The 21346-nt window shown below is 40.2% G+C and overlaps 1 protein-coding gene across 3 annotated transcripts in view; it reads right to left on the reverse strand.

Annotated features, from left to right (window-relative positions):
• The window catches only part of LOC122799830 (LRP2 binding protein), an 812580-nt gene that overhangs the window by 583595 nt on the left and 207639 nt on the right, over window positions 1–21346 (reverse strand). For 2 of the 3 annotated variants that reach the window (XM_044069156.1, XM_044069155.1), the window contains exon 2: window positions 9050–9168. The exons of the other annotated variant lie outside the window; for it this stretch is intronic. In XM_044069156.1, the coding sequence (XP_043925091.1) occupies window positions 9050–9070 (21 nt within the window). In that variant the 5' untranslated portion in view covers window positions 9071–9168. The remainder of the gene's footprint in view (window positions 1–9049; window positions 9169–21346) is intronic. 3 annotated transcript variants of the gene reach the window in all.

Below are 21346 nucleotides of genomic sequence, written 5' to 3' on the forward strand. Positions count from 1 at the left end.
GGTGCATGGGGAGTTGCTGAAAAGACCATTGGGCGAAAAGTATCCACTGTAGAAGGAAAACATGCAAGGGGAAGAAGTGTTATGGCGGCCGCCATAAGACCCAATACTTTCAGGACATACCTGGCCTGAATTTTGTCACTCTGAAGAAGAACATGGACATGGTTTTGAATATCTAAGACCCTTTGATCTGTTAACTTTGCTGAAAGTTGTACGGTGTTCAAGTTGGCCTATAAAGGTAATAGACTGACAAGGCGACAAGGCAGACTTTTCGAAATTTATAGAGATTCCTAGCCCTCTGCAAATGTGAATGGTGTAAGCTCTGGCTTGGAGAAGTTGATGCCTGATGGTGGCAGTGAGGAGCCAGTCGTCTAGATATGGAAACACCTGGAATCCTTGCCGTCTCAGGTGAGCCGTAACCGCTGCCATACATTTGGTGAACACTCTGGGGGCTGTAGTGAGACCAAAGGGCAGGGCTCTGAACTGGTAGTGACTGGCCCCAGCCAGCAGAGAAACCTTCTGGGCCTGTGAATTTTGATGTGATAGTACACATCCTGAAGGTCTACGGAGCACATCCAATTGTCCTTGCCCAGAAAGGGTAGAATGGACTGTAGCGTGACCATCTGGAATCTTGTTCTCTTTACAAACTTGTTTAGTTTGCGAAGATCTAATATTGGTCTCCAGTCCCCTGTCTAAAAGAACCTTGAGTAGATTCCGGATCCTAGTTGGTCTGCTGGGACTGGCTGGATGGCTCTTTTTGCTAGCAGTTTTGATATTTCTGATACTGCTAGTTCCCTTAGACCAGGTGGAACATCTGGAAGGGTTCCCTTTTGCTGAATTGGGGTTTGGATAAAGGGAATTTTGTAACCCTCGGATATGATCGACTGTACCCATTTGTCTTGAGTAAGGGAAAGCCAGGCTATTGGGTACAGCGACAATCTTCCTGACTGCCTCGGTGGACAATCGGGCAACATCTCAGGGATGCTGGAAGGGTTTGTCAGAGAGAGGCTCCCTGCTACCCTGGTTCTGCGGACCCGCTCTGCCCCTAGGGCGGCGTCTGTTGTTGTTACCCCCTCTGCCTCTGGGGGTAAACTGACCTCTTGCGTCAGGCGTGACTCCTTGAGATTTTGGAACCACATTTTCCCACCCTTCTGACCCTTAGGGTATGGTCTTGAAGGGGTGGAGAAACAAGAGTCTTGCCATCTTGTTCGCATCTGGTCAAGGTGTCTTTCACTTGAGGTCCGAACAAAGCAGAACCATCAAAAGGGGAATTTGTGAAGGACGCCTTGAAAGGGTCCACGAAATTACACAGCCGCATCCAGGCGTGATGCCTTAAGGCCAGTCCTGTGCCTCTCCATCGGCTGCATATGAAATTAGACGCATGGAGGAGTTAACAATCGAGTTCAGGGTTCCAAGTTGTGAGTTTATTTTATCCTGGGACCCTGCAGCTGATGGATCTTGTAAGACTTCTCCCAACTTTTTGAGAATATCTCTCTGAAGGCGGGTGAAGTGACACAAGTAATTCAGTGACCGCATGGCAAAGGTCGCTGAAGAAAACATCCCTATCCATCGTCCTGGAATCCTTATTAGGAGGATGGATAGGTACTGAAGGATCAGCTAGTTCCTTCTTGGTGGCTGCAGCCACCACCATGGCATCAGCCGGTACACATTTTGTTAGGAATTGCTTGTCAACTGGTGCTGTGATGAATTTAGATGGCCTCCGAGGGGTGGGTTCCACCGAATCCGGGGCCGACCACGCCTTCCGAGCCACTACTTCCATAAGGGGTAGGTGGAGGGTTGAGAACAAAATGCCTCCAGGTACACCGGCTCGTCCTCGGAAGGATTAAGGGAAGACCAGTTCCCCCTCTGCTTTAGGATTTCTAGGATGTCTGAGAAAGAGACATCCTCAGAGGGGGACTTTGGAGATCCCTCCAACTCATCCAAGTCGGTGTCAGATGTAATGGACTCAGGGGAGTCCACATGCTTCCTCTTACATGTCCTCTTACGTGGAGGCTCCGCTGACAGGTCAGGAGAAGCCTCGGAAGAGGAAGAAATTCCCAGTGGGGAAACCTGAGGCGTTGGATCTCTGGGTCCGGGAGCAAGAGAGTGGGAAGAGACATCAGCAGGCACTGTAGTGGGAGGAGCTGATGGAGCTGACCGTTGACTATGCCCTGGGACTCCTCATCACCTCCCTATCAGAAAGGCCAGAGGGCCCCCGCTCTGAAGAGATAGGAACCCCAGGCCGCACCGACAGGGAAGGCTCCGAGGCCGATGTTGGGGCCGAGCTCACCAGCGCCGACGCTCTGAGAGGGAGGACAATGGTCTGATGCCACTTGCCCCTCGGAGCCGAGATCAGGCGCCCGGATCCATCCAATGAAGGCATCAAGGAGGAGGTATCGGCTCCAATGCCACAACAGTCACGGCTCCAAGGAGCTCCGGCTCCGAACTCTGAGGGAGAGTCGAAGGAGGAAAATTAGGTGGAGTCGTACTAGCTACCGTCTGATGAGATGGGCTACAGATCATCTGGGCCAATGCCTGAGACTTTAACAGCCTACTTACCACTCTCTCAAGGTCGTGATCTGAAAGTCTGGACGACCGAGAAGATCGGCTCCGATGGCTCCGCTCCGAGAGCAGGGGAGATCTCGGAGCCGAATGGATGGACTCCAATGAAGGGGATCTTGACCTCTTCTTAGATGGAGCCAAAGGAGCTGAGGACACGTCGCCTCCAGCCGGAGCCGACAGTGAATGCATGGATTCAGAGGTATCGGCAACGAGTGGTGCCGAGACCGGAACCTGTGATTCAAAGGGATCGTATCCAGCTGGAGCCGATCTAGGCACAGACAAGGAGCCAGCAGCCGAAGGCTTAGTACTTGGAGCCGACGGTTTTGCTGGTTTCAAGGGCCTCCCGGCGCAGACTTAGTCGGAGCCCTCCAAGCCCCTCAGTATAAGTTTGTTCCTGCGCTCCTGCAGGACTCTTGGACTGAATGCATGACATACAGAACAAGAGTCCTACAGGTGCAGGGGTCCCAGGCAGTAAACACAAGAAGTGTGACCGTCTGTCAGAGACATTTTCTGACAGCACGAGTCACACTTCTTAAAGCCTGAGACCTTAGTTTCCTTTGGCTCCTTCGACATAACAGTGTCGAGGGGTCACAAAGGTAAGAGAAAGACACACACACACACTCTCAAAAAACTATAAAATAACAATAAAAATATTAATAAGGATACTGACACACCCAAACACTCCACAGGATCCCTAAGAAAAAATAGGAAAGGGGCAGACTTAAGGCCTAACCTAAGAGAGGAGGGGGAGGGATATAAGGGATAAAAAGGAAAGGTATAAAACAGTAATAGAGTTAAAGGTAGTTGCTAACTATTGAAAAAAACAACTGGGTGAAAAAATTAACTCAAAAGGGTGACTGAACACTATATATATAAAGACTTACCAGGAGCCGGTAAAAATACGCACTCATGGCGCGCGGCAAACGAGATCTGGAGAGTTATCGCCAAGCATCATGGGATATAGGGCTGCCTCGAGCCGGTAAAATAAGCTCTCAAGCTTTAGTAAGGATTGACTCCGAACCCATCCAGCAAGAATGAAGGCGAGATTGACAACTTAACATCTGCTTATAGTTTCCATACTGTAACTACCTTAAATTTCTGTAAATACTTGTTGATATGTATGATGTTTACTTGAACTGGTAACTGATGACTGATGTAAAATTATAACTGCAAGTGATGTTCCTTATACTCTGTATATAACTGCTCATATGATATCATGTTTTGTAACCTTTCTTGGAGCTTTTCTCCCTGGGCCTGCACTGAAAATGGGTTTCTGACCAAGTGGACTTTCCCTGTTACCAAATGTCAATAAATAAATAAATAATAAATAATGAATGCCAGCTCTGCACTCACACTTCATCATCACCTGCCATATGTGACCTCTAACAGCTTGCTTTGGAGGCAGACACCCCTAAACTTCACCCTAGCTAAAGTACTGTCTTTGTTTGTGCCACTCTCTTTTGATAGGAAGGTACATCTCACCGTGGAGGGGATGGAGACATTGGAGTAGAAAGAAAAGTCATTCTATAACTCCTCTCATCCTCACCTACCTGTTCATGCAAACAGGTGGAGGGACAAGTGACCCCTGGCTGCTATGGAACAGCAGAAAGGTAAGGTCTCAGAGCTTCTACTGACCACCCGTAACAGAACCACAGCTTTTAAAATGACTATTAAGAACCTCAACTTGGGGCCTACAACCACTGTGGAAACTGACACAATTATTAAGGCACTTTCCAGACTGTTTATTTTGCTGTTGCCCATGCTTCCATCACATCTAATATTGGTTCTGCTGTGTTTTAGAGAATAGCCTTGGAGGATGTTGAAATTTCACTCAAAACAGCAGTAAGGGTTTTGCTCTCCTTCTCCATATTCCCCATGTATGCCCACACTTCAAAAAACACTAACATTTTCCCCCTGACTGTGTGGTGATGGGCACAGATTCCAACTGCATTCCGAGCAACTGGGCTTTAACAAGCAGAGGTGGCACTAGATGAGCCAGGCAGTGAGGGAGAAGCATGACCCGCTCGCCTCTCCAAGAGGAAATGGAGGGATTGTGTGAACTCAGGGTCAGGCTGAGTGGTGCTAACTTCTTTGTGGAGACCAGGAAGCTCACCACTATTGTCTTAAGGGGACAGGGACATATGAAGGAAACATCCCTTAAAAAATGGAGGGGATGTCCTCCGCTGTCATCCCATTGCACACCCCACCTCTATGCCTCACTGGGTACATGCAGTAATGACTGGGAAGAGAAGAAGAAGAAAATACCAATCCACCCCCGATGGCTATCTCAATAATGACCCCTACCAACTGGCCTTCACTGTGGTGATGGGGGAACAAATGGGCTGATTGACTCTGAAGGTGGCTGATGATTAACAAACGGCAGGGCAAAGAGTTACAAAAAAAAAAGAAAGAAAATACTGACATTTTAAAGAAAAGATGATTTATGGCTATTTTTATTAGAAAATTTGAAACACCAGCCTGAGGAAATCTGAAGATTGCCAAGCACTTTACTCAGCAAAGAAGATGTGGAGAAGGTCAGCAGCATGGTACATTATGACAGACAGGATAACAAACAGCTTACAAACTTTAGAATTGCTACAGCCTTACTCCTGCAGCTTTAGTATGATGAATTACAGAGAATGGAACCACTCCTATCAGACCTGTTAAAGTCTGTGATGGGATCAGGGTGGTGAATGGCATTCCCTCTCAAATGTACAAATTTTTGCAGAATGTCCAGATTTTTGCCTCATATTTCTGCTCTGTTCCTCATAAAAGTTGTTGTTTTTTTGGCAAATCATTGAAGATTGAAGTCAATAATAAATAATGACAGACATTTGAGTTTCAGGCATTATACCCTTCAGGAATTACATTATTATACAAAACCTGTTATTCTAGCAACTGTCTAAGTTTATAGGAGGAATATTTAAATTATATCCTTATTTTTAGGCCTTTATCCCCCCATTCTTTCTGGCTTTGTCCAGATTTCTTGCACTGAGAGGTTGAAAGGTAAGTGTTTAAGGTTGGTCTACCTAGAAAATTTTAATTTGATTTGTTGGAAGAACACGTATAATTTGTTCTAAAGGGTTATGTGGTTTGATTACAAAGATTATGCAATAGCTGTTGAAACTTATTCTTTTGAAGCTTTGCATTTAGTGTCATAAAGATGTGGGGGGGAGGAGAAAAAATTCCATAGTTCTAAGCTATTGTTTTTCTGAAGCTGTTGGCATGCCTAGAATGTGCCCCATAGAGGCTGCTGTCTTACTGATAGTGTCTTTAAGAAGAAATATTGGTTATCTGAGTAGAATCCAGTAAGAAGCTGAATTGGCAGCATGAAAGATATCTCTAAGCTGATGGGATTTTTAAGAGATCAAAAATCTGTTTCTCCAAAACAGATATAGCTGTAACTGAGTGCATGACATGGCTATGATAAAATTACTGCTTGGGTTTGGGAATGCAAGTATGAGCTGATATGTTAGGCAGGTAAAAACTAGTGCTAAGCATTATATAAATATTACTGAGAATCATGAGCAAGATGAATAAGTATGAAAACTGGAACTGCAAATGACCATCCTGGAATCTATAAAGCTTTCTGTATGAGGCAAAGACATTGGTAACCTCCAAACTCTGGATCCCACCCAGTTCGGGTTTGTGAAAGGCAGATCATGCCTCCTGAACCTGATCGACTTCTTTGAGGCAGTCACCAAAGCCGCAGATGAGGGTAAGGTGGTTCACACAGCCTATCTTGACCTCGCCAAGGTTTTCAACACCATCCCCCATTCTGGAATTATAGCTAAACTCACTAAACTAGGTATAAATCCCTATGTCACAAGATGGGTTGCCAACTGGCTCACTGACAGAACCCACACTGTAAAAGTTGCAGACTCCAAATCTGACCTCAAAGCAGTGACAGGTGGAGTACCACAGGGTTCTGTCCTGGGACCTCTCCTGTTTGGTATCTACTTCTCTGAAGTACAGGCTAACACAGAAGGCCTCTGGCTAACGAAGTTCGCAGATGACTGCAAACTAGGAGCCATAGTCAAGTCCCCAAATGATATGGACATCCTACAGAAGGGCCTCGCTGAGACAGATGCCTAGTCTCAGAGCCATGGCCTCAAGCTCAATGTCAAAAAGTGCAGTGTCATCCCCTTTGGTAAAAACTCTGTACCCTCTACTTAACACCGAATGTGTGATAAGAGACCTTGGGACCCAGGTGGACAGTAGTCTCTCTTTTGATAGTCACATCGCCACAGTAGTCAGGAAGTCCTTCTATGTGGCACACCTCATCATAAAAGGGTTCATATCCAGGAAAAAAGAGGTCATTGTTCCCCTCTACTCGACACTCATTAGACCCATTATAGAGTACAATGCCCCTTTTGGAATGTACCTCACAAGACATCTGCAGCAGCTGGAAAGGCCATAGAAGTACCTCACAAAGAGGATTACTGGCCTCAAACAAATGTCCTACACTGACCGCCTCAAAAAACTCCAGCTTTACTCCGTAGAGATCGCCTACACCGAGGTGATCTCTGCCTAACATATAAAGCTATGTCAAACCCAGAGCTGTTGGACATGCTACACCTAAAGAAATCCCAATCCCTCTGAGCTACATGCCCTAGGGACCTAAACCTTGTCACCACAATAAACAGGACATGCTGGAGGGATAGATTCCTGTCCCAGAGACTTCCCATACTCAGAAACAGGCTACCCATCTATGTCAAGCAAAGTTCTTCATTAGCATTCTTCAAGAAAAATCTTGATGAGTGAATGGGAAATAGGAAATGCACCCTGGGGATCACTTCTGTGTCTCTGCTCGACAGTGGCACAGGAAAATAACTTTCTTGGGTGGCGTAAGCCAGGGAACTTTGTTGGCTAGGCTTACGTAGGCCCTTGGGTCGATAGCCTAGTACCTACTTATGAACCTATGAGGAACATATAGGATAGTAGAGATAAGCATCTTAGAGTTGCTACCTAGGCTTTATGGTAAGTCAGAAGTACTGGACAGTTTATAGTCAGTATCTACAGCTTCTTATACATTTCTAAGGTTGGATATGTCTAATATGGGCCTCCAACCTAGTCTTGTTTGAGACCATATAGAACTCTGAACAGAATTCAATTCCTTTTTGGAGCCCAGTGCCAACTATATTACCATTCAATGGACCAAATGTTAACGTTAATGCCAAAGAAATGTGCAAATGCTACAATGGAGTGTGGGGAAACTGGTCATTGTATGAACAGTTGGGAAGATTCTAGTGGATGGACTTGAAAAATCCACATCAAAAGTAAGTAGTTGCTAGTAGCTGAAATTATGCAGAAAATGTTCATGCTGTTGGAAAGCCTGGTGGAAAACTCATGAATTCAGAACTTTATTTAATTCAGTCTTGAATCTGTTTAACAGCTTGTATTATATTATTGTAAATCACTGTTACTGATGAAAGGCTTTGTTTCAACTAGAAAATTATCTGTCACAGAAAGACTAAAACAATATTACATGATTTTTTTTAACAAACATCTTTATTAAATCACAACTTAAATAGGAACATAGGTACACATACATTAGCGTAACAAAAAAGCCATACTATCATACCTCTGAAGTGCTATGATTTAGACATAGAGCTATATTTTTTGGACTCAGATTTGGCCTTGCGCTTCTTAGATCTAGTGTTTTTATTGTGATTTTCTTCATAAAGATAGACCTGTTCAAATGTATATAAATTGTTCAGTAATTCAGATAATCCTGTTTAAAGATTCCTTATCACTAACTAGACCTTATATTCCAAAAAATAAGAAAGTGCTCCTCTTTTGGACCCCCTCTGTTATGATTTGCAAAGGCCAGTACTATGAATTTTGATGTTCAGAGATTGAGAGGTATGTGCACTATACACATATATATTTTTTAACATTCATTCACTTCAACATTACATAAATTGTTCATGCCCTCCCTTAGCTTAACCATAATTTGTCCTAAATATTATTCTGCATGTATATTTATATTTACTTCTATGTAACTTGCTCTTTCTTTACTGTAGACATACAGAATATTTCATAAAGCCCTTCAAACGTTTTAACATTCTTCTACACTCCTAGGCCACACAGACAGGTAACCTTTGAATCACTGTGCTACTACTCACAAGAACAAATTCCTCAGCATAACAATGAAACAAAACAATAACACAACTTCACATTGTAGTATTAAGTAGCACATTCAGTTCTAATTCATTGTACTCATCAATACCAGTTAAGTGGTTGACTTCTGAAATTATCTAGTTGTGCCTTGTTATTTGATACATTTTCCGTGGAGCCATGGATTGGTGTCAAAAGAAAGAACTATGGTGCACTACTGTGCAAACTTTGCAGCCAAAGTTCCAGAAACATAGCAGATATGGTTATATTGCACACATTTTTGTCTGACAGCTAAGACAATGTAAACACATCATTTTATTATATAAATGTGACTTGTTTTGCTTTTTGTCCTATGAACAACTGTGTTTACCTGTCTCCAAATATCGTGCATTGCTAACACCCAAGTTGAGTGCTTCTGCTAAGGCATCAACAACACTGGTTTTGGGACCTGGAAGAGGTTCGGATGTCAGCTTCATTATTTTTCAAACTCTGTAATTAAAGAGCCATAAGTCAAGAGATTGTTTTACCTTTGAATTCCAAACAAAGTGCAATATTCTTACAAGACAGCTGCTTAATAACTTTCATTCCTCTCTCATCCATACCACAGTCATCCAATATGCAGATGACTCTACTATCATCTGCTCTGCTAAATATGCCTCCACTTTATAGCATCTCACCCAAGAAGCATTTACTTCCACGGAAACCTGGATGTCCCAGAACCATCTCGCTCTTAACCCCAATAAAACAAAACTTGTAATATTTACCCCCACTAAATCCAGCTCTGTTGACAAGTCACTATTCTTCATTTACTCCCAAAAGAACACCATTATTGAAGTTTCCCCAACACCAAATTACTAGGAGTCTTCATTGATGACAAGTTAACATTCGACCTGCACATTTACAGTAACATCAAAAAGACCCATCAAAAACTAGGTACCCTGTGCAGGCACTAATATTTTCTCAGTCTCTCCGCTAGAAAGGCTCTGGCCTCTTCCTTCCTGCTTCCAACACTTCTCTATAGTGCTCCTAGCCTCACAAAACTACAGTCCTCCTTGCAAACAAAACTAGACTCTTGTTACAACAAAGTCGCAAAATTTTCCACAAATGTTAAATATCATACCCATCATTGTTCTGCCCTGCATCAACTTAACTGGCTAGAATCCCAACACTATCTCACATTCTTACAGCTAACTATAGCCCATAATTTCATCTACCACCCAGAAACTTGCCCTTCCATCTCTTTCATTCTGTCCAGGTATCATCCAAACCGGCACCTAAGATCCGAAAACAAAATGCTGCTATCCACTGAGAAACCCAAGCTCCCAGCCGGCCAAATGTTGTAATCCTGTTATGTATCTAAGACATGGAATAATCTCCCCCCATCAATCAAAGCAATCAGCAACCTGGCCTCCTTTAAAAACTCACTCAAACTGCATCTATCTTCTAAATGGCTATGCCCCTGTTCCCAAACACACAACCACAACTCTTGACTTCACCTCCCAGTGCTATACCTCTAACTATCACATCATTCCCATCCTTCTCCCTGTCACTTTCATTAGGCCTATCTAACTTCTCCACTTTACATCTCCTTCTATCTTTCACTCTGTGCTTAATCTCCTCACAGCTATACACCTGAAGTTTATTACAGTCTTGTGTACTTGAATCCACTCTATGCACCAATGTAAATAGCCTTCACAAACATCTTCTCAGAAATTATGTCTGTCTTTACTTGTACATAACAATGATTTTATTTTTTTCTTTATTTGGGCACTGTTGCTTCTATTACACAAAGTCAAGCAATACAATTGTATTATATGATTTTTATATCTCAATGATCGTATTTTTTATATGTCAATGATTGTATTTTCTTCTTACACCATTGCTTCTATTTACCAGTCTCATGAATGTAACTGTACTGTACGATCTTTTTTTCTATCTAAGGGATTTTACTCTGATTATATGTATCTTTGTGGAGCTTTTCTCCACGGGCCTCCACTGAAAATGGACTCTTTTCAGACCCAGTGGACTTTCCCGGTTAACAAATGCAATAAATAAATAAATATTATGCAATAGTTGTGTGCTTGTAGAGGCTGCTTAACTAAAAGGAAGCAAGAAAGGAAGAAACAGAGCAAAAGGAAATTATAAAACAGTACAGTTGTGTTAAGTAAACTTATCATAACAGTAGATGTCTAATAGATCACAGCTGCTGTAACTTAAGCTATTTGGGTCTCAACTTCCTGTGCTTTGGACACCCCCCCCCAAGTGTTTCAACCACTAGGAGTGCACAAGGCACTCCATATAAATGGCAGTTCGAGAACCCTGAATACTTAAACAAAGTGAATTATAACTATATAAAAATGACAAAAAGGACCACACCGTGGCAACAGACAAGGAAAAGCAGCAGAAAAAAAGAGGGGGGGTGGAGGGAGAGACAGTTACTGCAACGATGATCTATGAGAATATGCACTGTTAATGCTAAGTTTACTTACATAACTGTGCTATGTTCAATAAATGAATCATTATTGCAGTAGCCTAAGCTATTTGGGTAAATTACCAAAGCTTAATTAGGAGTAGAAAAAAAGAAGGTCAATAATTAAAACTCCAGGAGCCCTAGGAGAATGATCTGAGCAAAGCCAGTTCTGGACCTAGAAAAGGAATCCAGATTGCAGTGTTTTGTAAAACTATGTACAGAGGACAAAGCTGCTGCCTCCAGAATGCTTCTAGAGTCCACCACTTTCAGAAAGCCACAGAAAATGCTGATGTCCTTCTTGAAAGAGTTATAGCTCTGTTTGCTTTCCTCAAAAGACTGAGTTTTGTCTAGGAGGTATCTGAGCTACATGTGCACATTCAGCGAGTGAAAAATCTTTTCCCCTTTGGTTTATGAAAGAAGACTGAGATTAATAGTTTGGCATAAAGGTAGAATTTGTTAAAGAAAATCTGTTCTTCTGAAAAAAAGAGGTGAGGCTGACTTGCTGTAAGTGCTTGTAACTGAGATACTCACCTCAAATATGTCAGTACCATAAAGTTGCAGAAGAAACTAAACTAAGATCCCAAAGAGAGGCCATCTGTTTCCTAGGTGGCCAAATATGTAAGATCCCTTTCAAAAGCGGTTTAACCTGCACATTGTTAAAAGGGGGAATCTATGAGCAGACAAGCAGAAAGTGTACCTTGAATGAAGTGTAGGACAAACCACTGGACATTAACTCACACAAATAATCAAGAACCATAGGCAACCAATTCTGAAAATGTTCCTGGTTCTTTGGGTGGCACCAGCTAGAAAATCTTTAACATTTGCACATATATGATTTTCTAGTAACATTTTTCTCATCTCCTTTAGTACCTGCTGCATGTCCTCAGAAAAAGGGTGATTGAAAGGTATCAGATTTCAATCATCTGGGCAGTCAGTTGAAGAGTTGCTAGACTGGAGTGCATCAAACTCCCCCTTTCTTGTGTGAACAAATCCAGTCTGGGGATGCTTGCGCTAACTGCCCTTGGCCAAACTGAAAACAAGGGAAAACCACTGTTAACTTGGCCAGAAGGAAGTCACCACCACGATTTACAGACAGTCTTTCTGGATCTTTAGAAGAATCCTGGTAATCAGTGTAAAGGGTGGAAAAGCCTACAAGAACATTCCCGTCCATGGCAATGAGAAAGCATCCATCAGCCAAGCCTGACTACAAAGAATCCTAGAGCAGAATTTCTTCAGGTGTCTGTTCTGAAAGTAGGCAAACAAATCTACTTGGGGTGTTCCTCCTAGTCAAATCAGTTCTTGGAAGACTACAGGATGAATTTTCCATGCATGGCGGTCTATCCTGGTCCTGCTGAGCTTGACTGAAATAAGGTTTTGCTTTGACAGAGGAGTCCATTTGAATTGAACTGCTACCTCCCAGGCTGTCACAGCAAGTTGGCAAAGATGGTTGGATCAAATACCCTCCTCTTTGTTTATGTATCAAAACGACTGTGGTGTTGTCTGTGTACACTTGCAGTGGCTCTGGGAACCAAAGATGATTAAAGTCCTTCAAAACACTGACAACAGTCAACATCTGCCTGACATTTATGTGCTTGTCTGTCTACAGGATACCACAGAGCGTAGCTTTTTTACCTCTTTTGAAACCACTCCCAACATCAAATCTGAAGCATCTGGGGTGACTGACTGAAGGGGGAGGGTCGAAAAGAAAGAGCAGTTCATCAGCAAATACCAAGAATTCTGACCTGTCCGTGGAACTGGAAACAGGAGACTGGAAGTTTTTCCTCACCGTGCAAATTATCACTGAATAAAGCCTGACCCTTAGGCACACAATACCCAGCATCCACAATGTAATCCCAGCCAAGTGAAGACCCTTTACGTACCCTTTCCTCAGACAATAGCAATGGTGTCTCTCCCTTACTCATTAAGGGTATCCCAACAGTCAAAGAGGATGCTGCTACCCCCTGTCTTTGGTGGCTTGGAATGCTACACCTAGAGTGGGGGAACAAGATGGGTTGTCTGAGGAACAGCAGGCAGCCAGATCTATATCATATAATCAAAGGTTCAACTCAATGAACCTCTGTTCATTGAACCCAAAATAGTGAACATTCACTTATGCAAACATTCAAATCAGTGAATTATTTACACAGGGAATGGAATTAGTTGGCCAACATCAGTGATTTGCCCTTTTCCCCACTGTACTGTGATCTCGGAATTAGTATATATAGTTGGGGGGAGTGTGGGGGCTCAGCCCCCCACCTGGGTGGATTTAACATGGTGCAGTGTGTGTGATGGTTGCAATGTTGGTCAACTAATTCTATTCCCTGTGTAAACCATTCACTGATGTGAGCATTCACTGTTTTAGGTACGCAGAACAGAGGTTCACTGAGTTGAACCTTTGATGATATGATATAGACCCCAGGCTGCCACAGCAGAGTCACTCACAAGTGGCTGAGGCAAACTAGGAGATGATCTAGCCTTTAAAGATGCCTTATTTCCTTTCTAGTGTTGGGGAAGATACAATAGCAGAGACCAACTGCTGCTCCATTAAAAAGAAGTCTTTAATGCAGGTAGTGGAGCCTCAACAAGTTAGTAAGGTGAACAGCAGAGAACAAGTGGTTTTGAGGTAAGTAAACCATTGAGAGACCCTCTTGTGTACAATATCCTATCCCAAACACACAACACTTCAAAAAAAGAATACATTTTTACTCAAAAAAAAAAACTTTTCCTTACAAAAATTTACACAAGTACCAACATGACAGTTCCCCTTCAAATTTAAATAACAGTCCCAATATCTTTACTTCTCAACACAATTAAAATTTTCTGACAGAAAAGAACACAACATTTCCTGGTAAAATGCAATTAAAATAGGAAGGCTTTCTCCAAATGAGACTTATCTGCCCTACTCTTGAAAGATCACTAGCCAACTGACAGAATCACAGGGCCTGCCAAAGAAGAGCTCTCCTTGACAGCCAAAAAGCTCTGATGCTTCTTGGCACTTCAACTGTCATTTATATGGAGTGCCTGGAGGGCACCTAAAACCCTGAGAAGGTGGCCAGTGCAGGGGAGTAACAGGAAGACCCAAATATACTATGTGTTAATCACAGAATATTTATTTATTTACATTTGTTTACTGGGAAAATCGACTGGCAATTAAAATCCCTTTTCAGCAGTGATCTGGGGAGAAAAGATTACTGGCACACAAATTGTTATTATGACAATGTGCAAAACATCTGTTAAAGCAAAATATTTTATATGGATATAACATAGATGTATCGAAAGTTAAACAATTAATTAATTGTACTTTGCAATACACATACATTAAACTGATTTTTTTTATAAAAATTATACAAAGATAGTTTTGGAGGCTACTCTATTGTACACATACATTAAAGTTAATATTTTATAATAAAATTAATACAAAGACAGGTTTGGTGGTGGCATTGTACAATGCACATACTTGAAAGGATTTTTTTGTATACAAAACAGTACTGGATCAGTACTCAAGTAGTGAGGGGGTAGTGAATGTTGGGTGCCCTGGTTAGTCTGACAACAAATGTGAAATAATGATGGGAGAGGGGAAGTGATATATCTTTGTGTAGTAGAAATGACAGCCTTGGATGGGGATAGAGAAGACATTAGTGTGAGATGATATAGAGATGAAGTTCTGTGAGGAATGAATTAGTGAGGAATATATAGCACAAGATATGTCAGTTTAATTTCTCCAAGTATTTTTGGTTTCTTATCCTATGATGGGAAAGGACCCCATTCCTAAGTCAGGGTATGATTAGAATTCATGAAAGTACTGTTGTTGATGTTTGCCATGAGTGTTCTTCTCTGTACCCACAATGTGCACAGAATTGCCTCCTTCTGTGGTTCATAAGTGTTTGCATACATTCATAGCGTATTTAAGTATGATTATTAATTCTATTTTATTAGTCATGTTGCTCCTACTACTATTGAGAATGTCTGGGTATCTTTCTTCCACATTGCACTAGTTTCTGCTTGCAAACCCAAGTATTTAGGTATTTTATGACTTTGTCTCTCTCTGTACAGAAGACACTTATCAGTTGGTGTAGTAATTTCAATGGCAATGCTACTTTTCTCTTTTTTATTGAACTGCTATATCTGGTTTTCTCATATACATTTTTGAACTGTTGGTAATGGGTGATTCCATAGGAGATAAACTTCATCATTCTCCATAATGCTTGTGGTTTGTTTTTCCAATGTTTCTCAACCACTTCTATATTATAGTGTTTGCACAGTCCCCAATGCAACAATCTTGCCACATTATTGTCTTTCACTGTACAGATTCTCAGACATGAGTTTATCATAGCCAGCAACAAGATGTGCAACTGTTTCTAGTTCTATTTTGCAGAACCTACATTTGTTTCTCTCATTTGTTCTATAGACTTCATAAACCAATGTGTATGTAGTCCAAAATCTTGAGCAACCATTATTAGTCTTTCATCATTTTGGCTTCAGTTTACCTCTCCTTAGCTATTCCTGTGTCAGGTCTTGGTCAACATGAGGTTGTCCCAATAGATCTCTATATTTGCCATTATGTTTTGGACTTTCCAGTTTTCCCCTTTCTCATCTGATCCTTTTCTTTATAATATTTCTTTTTTTTTTTTTTTGGGGGGGGGGGCACTCTCAGTTGATGACTGATTTTTTTTTCTATTTCTGATATGAGTGCCGTATTCACTTTTTTCTAAAATGCTTTTGTTAAACTAAGCAAAGCCATCATCTTAAACCTTTTCTCTTTGTGCTTTAGAAGTTTCACTATGTTTGGATCTGATGAGGTCAGCTAATATGTATACAGCCCCACAACTAGAGATTTATAAATGAGACAATTTCAAAGAGGCTGATATCACCTTAAAAATGAGGGATGTATAATCTGGGCAGGTACTGTATTTTATATATCATTTGATAAGTATGAAACATTTTCCTTGTTTTCTTTGGGCGGCATGATGACAGGGAATCTTCTTGGGCTAGACTTATATAGGCTCCAGGGCTGTTAGCCTAGTACACACCTATGAACTGGTTCAGTGCTTTTTGTGGTGAGTCAGTCACACTACAGCTGTTAAGTTAAAACAGGTAAACAACTTGATTTACAGCTTGGGCTTTATTCCTGGATGTCAAAGCAGTTTTCAATATTAGCTTTAATCTTTTGAAGCCTTCCTTACTGATTTTTATTCTCATTTCTTCATGTTTTATTGCTGGCCCTTTACATATTCCCAAGTATTTATACATTCCTTACTGACCAAGTTCCTTTATATTGCATTAATTTCCCAGGATGATATTCGCTTGATGTTACAGCTTCTCTTTTATAAATGTTGCTTTTGCACAATTATCAAGACAAAATTTGTTACATCATATGAGAACGTTTTAAACATTTAATTGTGCTTTCAGATCATTGTCTGACAAACTATACAATTTTAAATCATCCACAAAAAGTAGATGAGATGTCTTTAGACAAGGTTGGATACTAGGAATTAAGCTATAACCCTAAGTAAACAGCTTAATGGGTTAAGTGCAAGACAAAACAGCACTGGTGACAAAAGAATCACCTTGAAATATCCCCCTTTCAATTTTTACCCCAGGAATAATAATTTGCCCTTTGTCATGGCTTACTTACAAAGTGCTTTGCCACTGCTTTTTAGTCATTGTGATGAAATTGATCACCTTATGGTATACCTTATACATCTGTAAGTATTCCATTATATAAGAATGTGGGATGCTGTCAAATGCTTTTTTGTAATCTATACATACCATAATTAGATTCTTCCCTTTTTTACAATTTTCTTTTCGCTTTGTCTAACAACAAATTATCCTTTGCTCTTTGTGACTTTCTTTTATTACCTTTTTTGTTCTATTGTCATAATTTATTTTTTTCTAAATTATTATAAACTCTGTCTGCATCAGTTTCAGTATATAATTTGTATGTTGTTGGAAGGCAAGGCATTGTAAGAAGCACAACAAACTGCAAAACTGTAATCCAAGCCAGATGGCTAAAAAGAAGAAACCAGCAGAACTTTTAAAAGGTTTATTTCGTTAACACTTTCATTCACAAATTGTGCAAACTTCTTCAGACATAGAATACTTGTTTCATTAAAATTTAAATAAAACCAGTACAATGACATCACATCCTTTCCTCTGAGCCTTCATAAATTTTAAAGGTGTATATACAAATTTATAAATTCACACAAAGCCATGTATAAAACGCAGCCACAATCAACTATAAAAAACAAACCATTCAAAAGGAGTCCATACTTATTTATTTATTTATTTTATTTTACATTTGTTTACCGGGATACTCCAACTGGACACATGTCCATTTACAGCGGAGGCCTGGGGAGAAAAGCTCCACATTCAGTACAGAAAAACAAATAGTTGAACAATATGATAACAATATGATCATCTATACAGACGCAAAAAATTGACAATACATAAAAATACAACTTTTGGTACAAAAAACAAAATTTGACACTAAATAAAAAATACAACTTTCGATACAGAAACAGAAATTGACACTAGATAAGCATTATAACTGACTATAGAGACAGACAAAGACTACTTGGAAATTAATTAGTGTACGTTTAGCATGAGCTAGTATAACTATTAGAAACTTGAGAAGAAAATAAAATTCCTGATACTGTAGAAAAATTACAGTAGGTATAATTGGATATGAAGCTATCTGGGGTGGTGGAAACACTGAAGGTTAGGTAATGCATGAACATAGCCAGGAATTTATTAAGTGTAATTTAAGTGAGTTTTTGAACAGTGTAATAGTGGAGGCAGAAGATAAAGCAGGGGGAAGGTTATTCCAGGATTTAGCTATCTTATGGGAGAATAGTGCTTTATCTGCAGTGTTATTAGCCTTAGAGATACAAAGGAGTGACTTGTCAGTAGAGCGAAGGGGACGGTTTGATTTGTAGGGCGTGAGTAGGTGACTTAGTGTTGGGGTTCTATCAGGATGTCTCACAATATTGTAGGCAATGATTAGTTGATGGTAATGGAGCAGTTGGGGAAATTCTAGCCATTGTAGTTCCTTTAGAACCTGACAGTGATGGGTTCTGAAAGTGCAGTTATTAGCGAACTTGGCAATTTTGTTGTAACATGTCACAAGTCTAGCAAGATCATGTTTTCTGATATGGGTAAGGACTGGTGCCACATACATTAGAGTGGACAATAGATGGCTTTGGGCTAGGGAGATTCTTGCCTGTTTTGAGAGAAAGTTTTTGTGTCTGTACAGTATTCCCATTTTTTTATGGAGTTTTTTGATGGTTTGTGAAATGTGGACATCAAACTGTAGGTTTTTGTCAATTTCTACACCCAGGAGTTTGGTGTGATCAGAGGGGGTGATGATAGTACCATTTTTGGAAGTGATTGAGAAGGATAGAGAGGTAGGAATAGATTTGTCGGGGGTGAAAAGAACCAATTTAGTCTTTTTGGGATTTAGGATAAGTTGGATCTGAGTAATCCAACTTTCCACTAAGCTAAAGGAATCCTGAGTGAGTTGTTGTAACGTGGTAAGTGAGGGTGCAGAGCAGATAAGAGTCGAATCGTCTGCGTACTGTATGAGTGTAGCAGGGTGGGTGGAGGTATAAAGATTGTTAGTAAAAAATCAAGAAAAGAAGGGGACCTAATATAGAGCTTTGTGGTACACCTATGGTTGTTGGGAGTAGAGGAGATAGTATACCCTGTCATTGGACAGACTGCTGCCTATATGACAGATCATTTTTAAACCAGGCAATACTTGGAGAGGCAAAGGTGTCTAGAAGTAGGGAGTGTGAGACCATGTCAAATGCTTTCGAGAGGGCTAAAAATATAGCAGATACAAAGTTGTTGTTTCTGTGTTGGTTTAGCAGGTTAGTAAAAGAGAGTAGAGCAGTTGTGCTATGGTGTTGTGGAAAGCCATGTTGTGTGGAGGAGAGAAAATTGTGTGAGTTTAGAAAATTCATTACTTGACAGCAGATACATTTTTCAAGTAGTTTAGATAGAAGTGTTAGAATCGCAATATATATATATATATATATATATATATATATATATATATATATATATATATATATATATATAATATATATAATATATAAACAACAGAAAACATACCTGCATATGTATGCAAGACAAACAAACTGTATATGTATGTACATAAAATACATTTTTTATGTACAAAAAAATTGTATAAATCACCTATCCAGTGATTTTAATTTTAAAATACATTTTAAATTACTTTTTAAATTACTGTGATCGTTCAAACCAGGATGAACATAAGCACTGAGTTTCAACTGCCACAAACACTCCCTTTCCTCTAACTTCAATGACCAAGGGCCACCCCTTACATCCTTCTTTACTTACTCAATGACCAAGAATAAAAAGATGTGCCCTGGGGCCCTGGGCTTGCGACATTAAATTAAAATGTAATTTAAAATGTATTTTAAAATTAAAATCACTGGATAGGTGATTTATACAACTTTTTTTGCACATAAAAAATAAATTTTATGTACATACATATACAGTTTGTTTGTCTTGCATGCATATGCAGGTATGTTTTCTGTTGTTTATATATATATATTTTTTTTTAATATAGACTCCCTTTGAAGGGTTTGTTTTTTTATAGCTGACTGTGGCTGTTTTTTATACATGGCTTTGTGTGAATTTAGAAATTTGTATATATACCTTTAAAATTTATGAAGGCTCAGAGGAAAGGATGTGATGTCATTGGGGTCTATATTAAATTGTCGAAGTTTTACAACTTTGAATCACTAGACATCGAACACTAGTGACCAAAGCTGCAAAACATCGAACAATGAAAAAAAAACAAAAGTAAAGTAAAGTAAAAAGGTTTAAGCAGGGGGACAAGCCCCACTGCACCCCCACACCCCAAACTACTTAACTATACCAACTCCAAGATCGTGTTACAGCATAGCAAAGGGAAATCTTCCCTTTCCGCACCATACTCCATTAAAGTGCAATCTCGGAGTTGCTATATTTAAGTAGCGGGGGGGTGGGAGGTGCAGGGGGGCTTGCCCCCTTGCTTAAAGCAGTTACGTTTGTTTTTTTTACCAGATTTTCGAAGTTTCAGTACTTTGATCATATGGGGTCGACCATATGGTGTTTGAAGTTCTGAAACTTCGATTATCTGATATAGACCCATATCATTGTACTAGTTTGATTTAAATTTTAATGAAACAAGTATTCTTGTCTGAAGAAGTTTACACATTTTATGAATGAAAGTGCTAACGAAATAAACCTTTAAAAGCTCTGCTGGTTTCTTCTTTTTAGCCATCTGGCTTGGATTACAGTTTTGCATTGGTCTATATTCCTTATGATGGCTTGCAGCTCACTCTTAGGTGAGTCAATTTGCCTTTTTGTGTTTGAAATAACCTATCCCATTGGGTTATAGATTGGCCTTATCCATCCCATGGTTGATAATTATATATTTCTCCTATTAAGAATAACTGGGATGATACCATTGATAATTTGAGGGGACCCATGCATAGCCTAACCCATTTAGGAGCTTTCTCTGTCTTAATAGTACAATGGGCGGTCCTAGATTAAATGTTCTTTTCACCAATGATAGATCTAAGTTACACTTGAAAATGGACAGGGATGAACATTGTTTAATGTGGATGGGGAGTCTGTTCCACAACAGCGGTATCCTCTGTGAAATATATCTAGTCTTCCAAACTGTTGTGTTGATGTTGCAGAAGAGGTTTATATCCCTAGACAAATTATTTCTGATGCCATTTGATTTGCTGATGTGCAGTAAATCCATCAGTAATGGATCATAGGATGCTTTGTATGCCAGACACAGGCCACCTCTTAGCAGTCTTTGGGATACTGAGTATAGTGACAGGGCTTTGAGTCAGTCCATATAGGACATGTTTTTTTGGCCTTGTATCCTTTCAGTAAGGTATCTCTGTGGCCATTCCAGTTGTTGCATGTGTCTGGATAGATACATGCCAAAGGGGGCATTATAATAAATTACTGACCTAATGAGGGCTGAGAAAAGGACAATGACATCCCTAGAGCTAGACACAATCAATTTGCTTATAAGATGAGCAATATAGAAGGACTTTCTTACAATAATAGACATGTTTGCCTAGACGTAGTAAGGCCTTACTGAGCTTAATTATGGTGACTGCCAAAAAAGTAATTACTAGAAAATGGAAATCAGAGTCTAAAGCAACT

Source organism: Protopterus annectens, chromosome 4.part0 (genome assembly GCF_019279795.1).
Source record: "Protopterus annectens isolate FY-2018-M chromosome 4.part0, PAN1.0, whole genome shotgun sequence".
Classification (NCBI taxonomy): Eukaryota; Metazoa; Chordata; order Ceratodontiformes; family Protopteridae; genus Protopterus; species Protopterus annectens.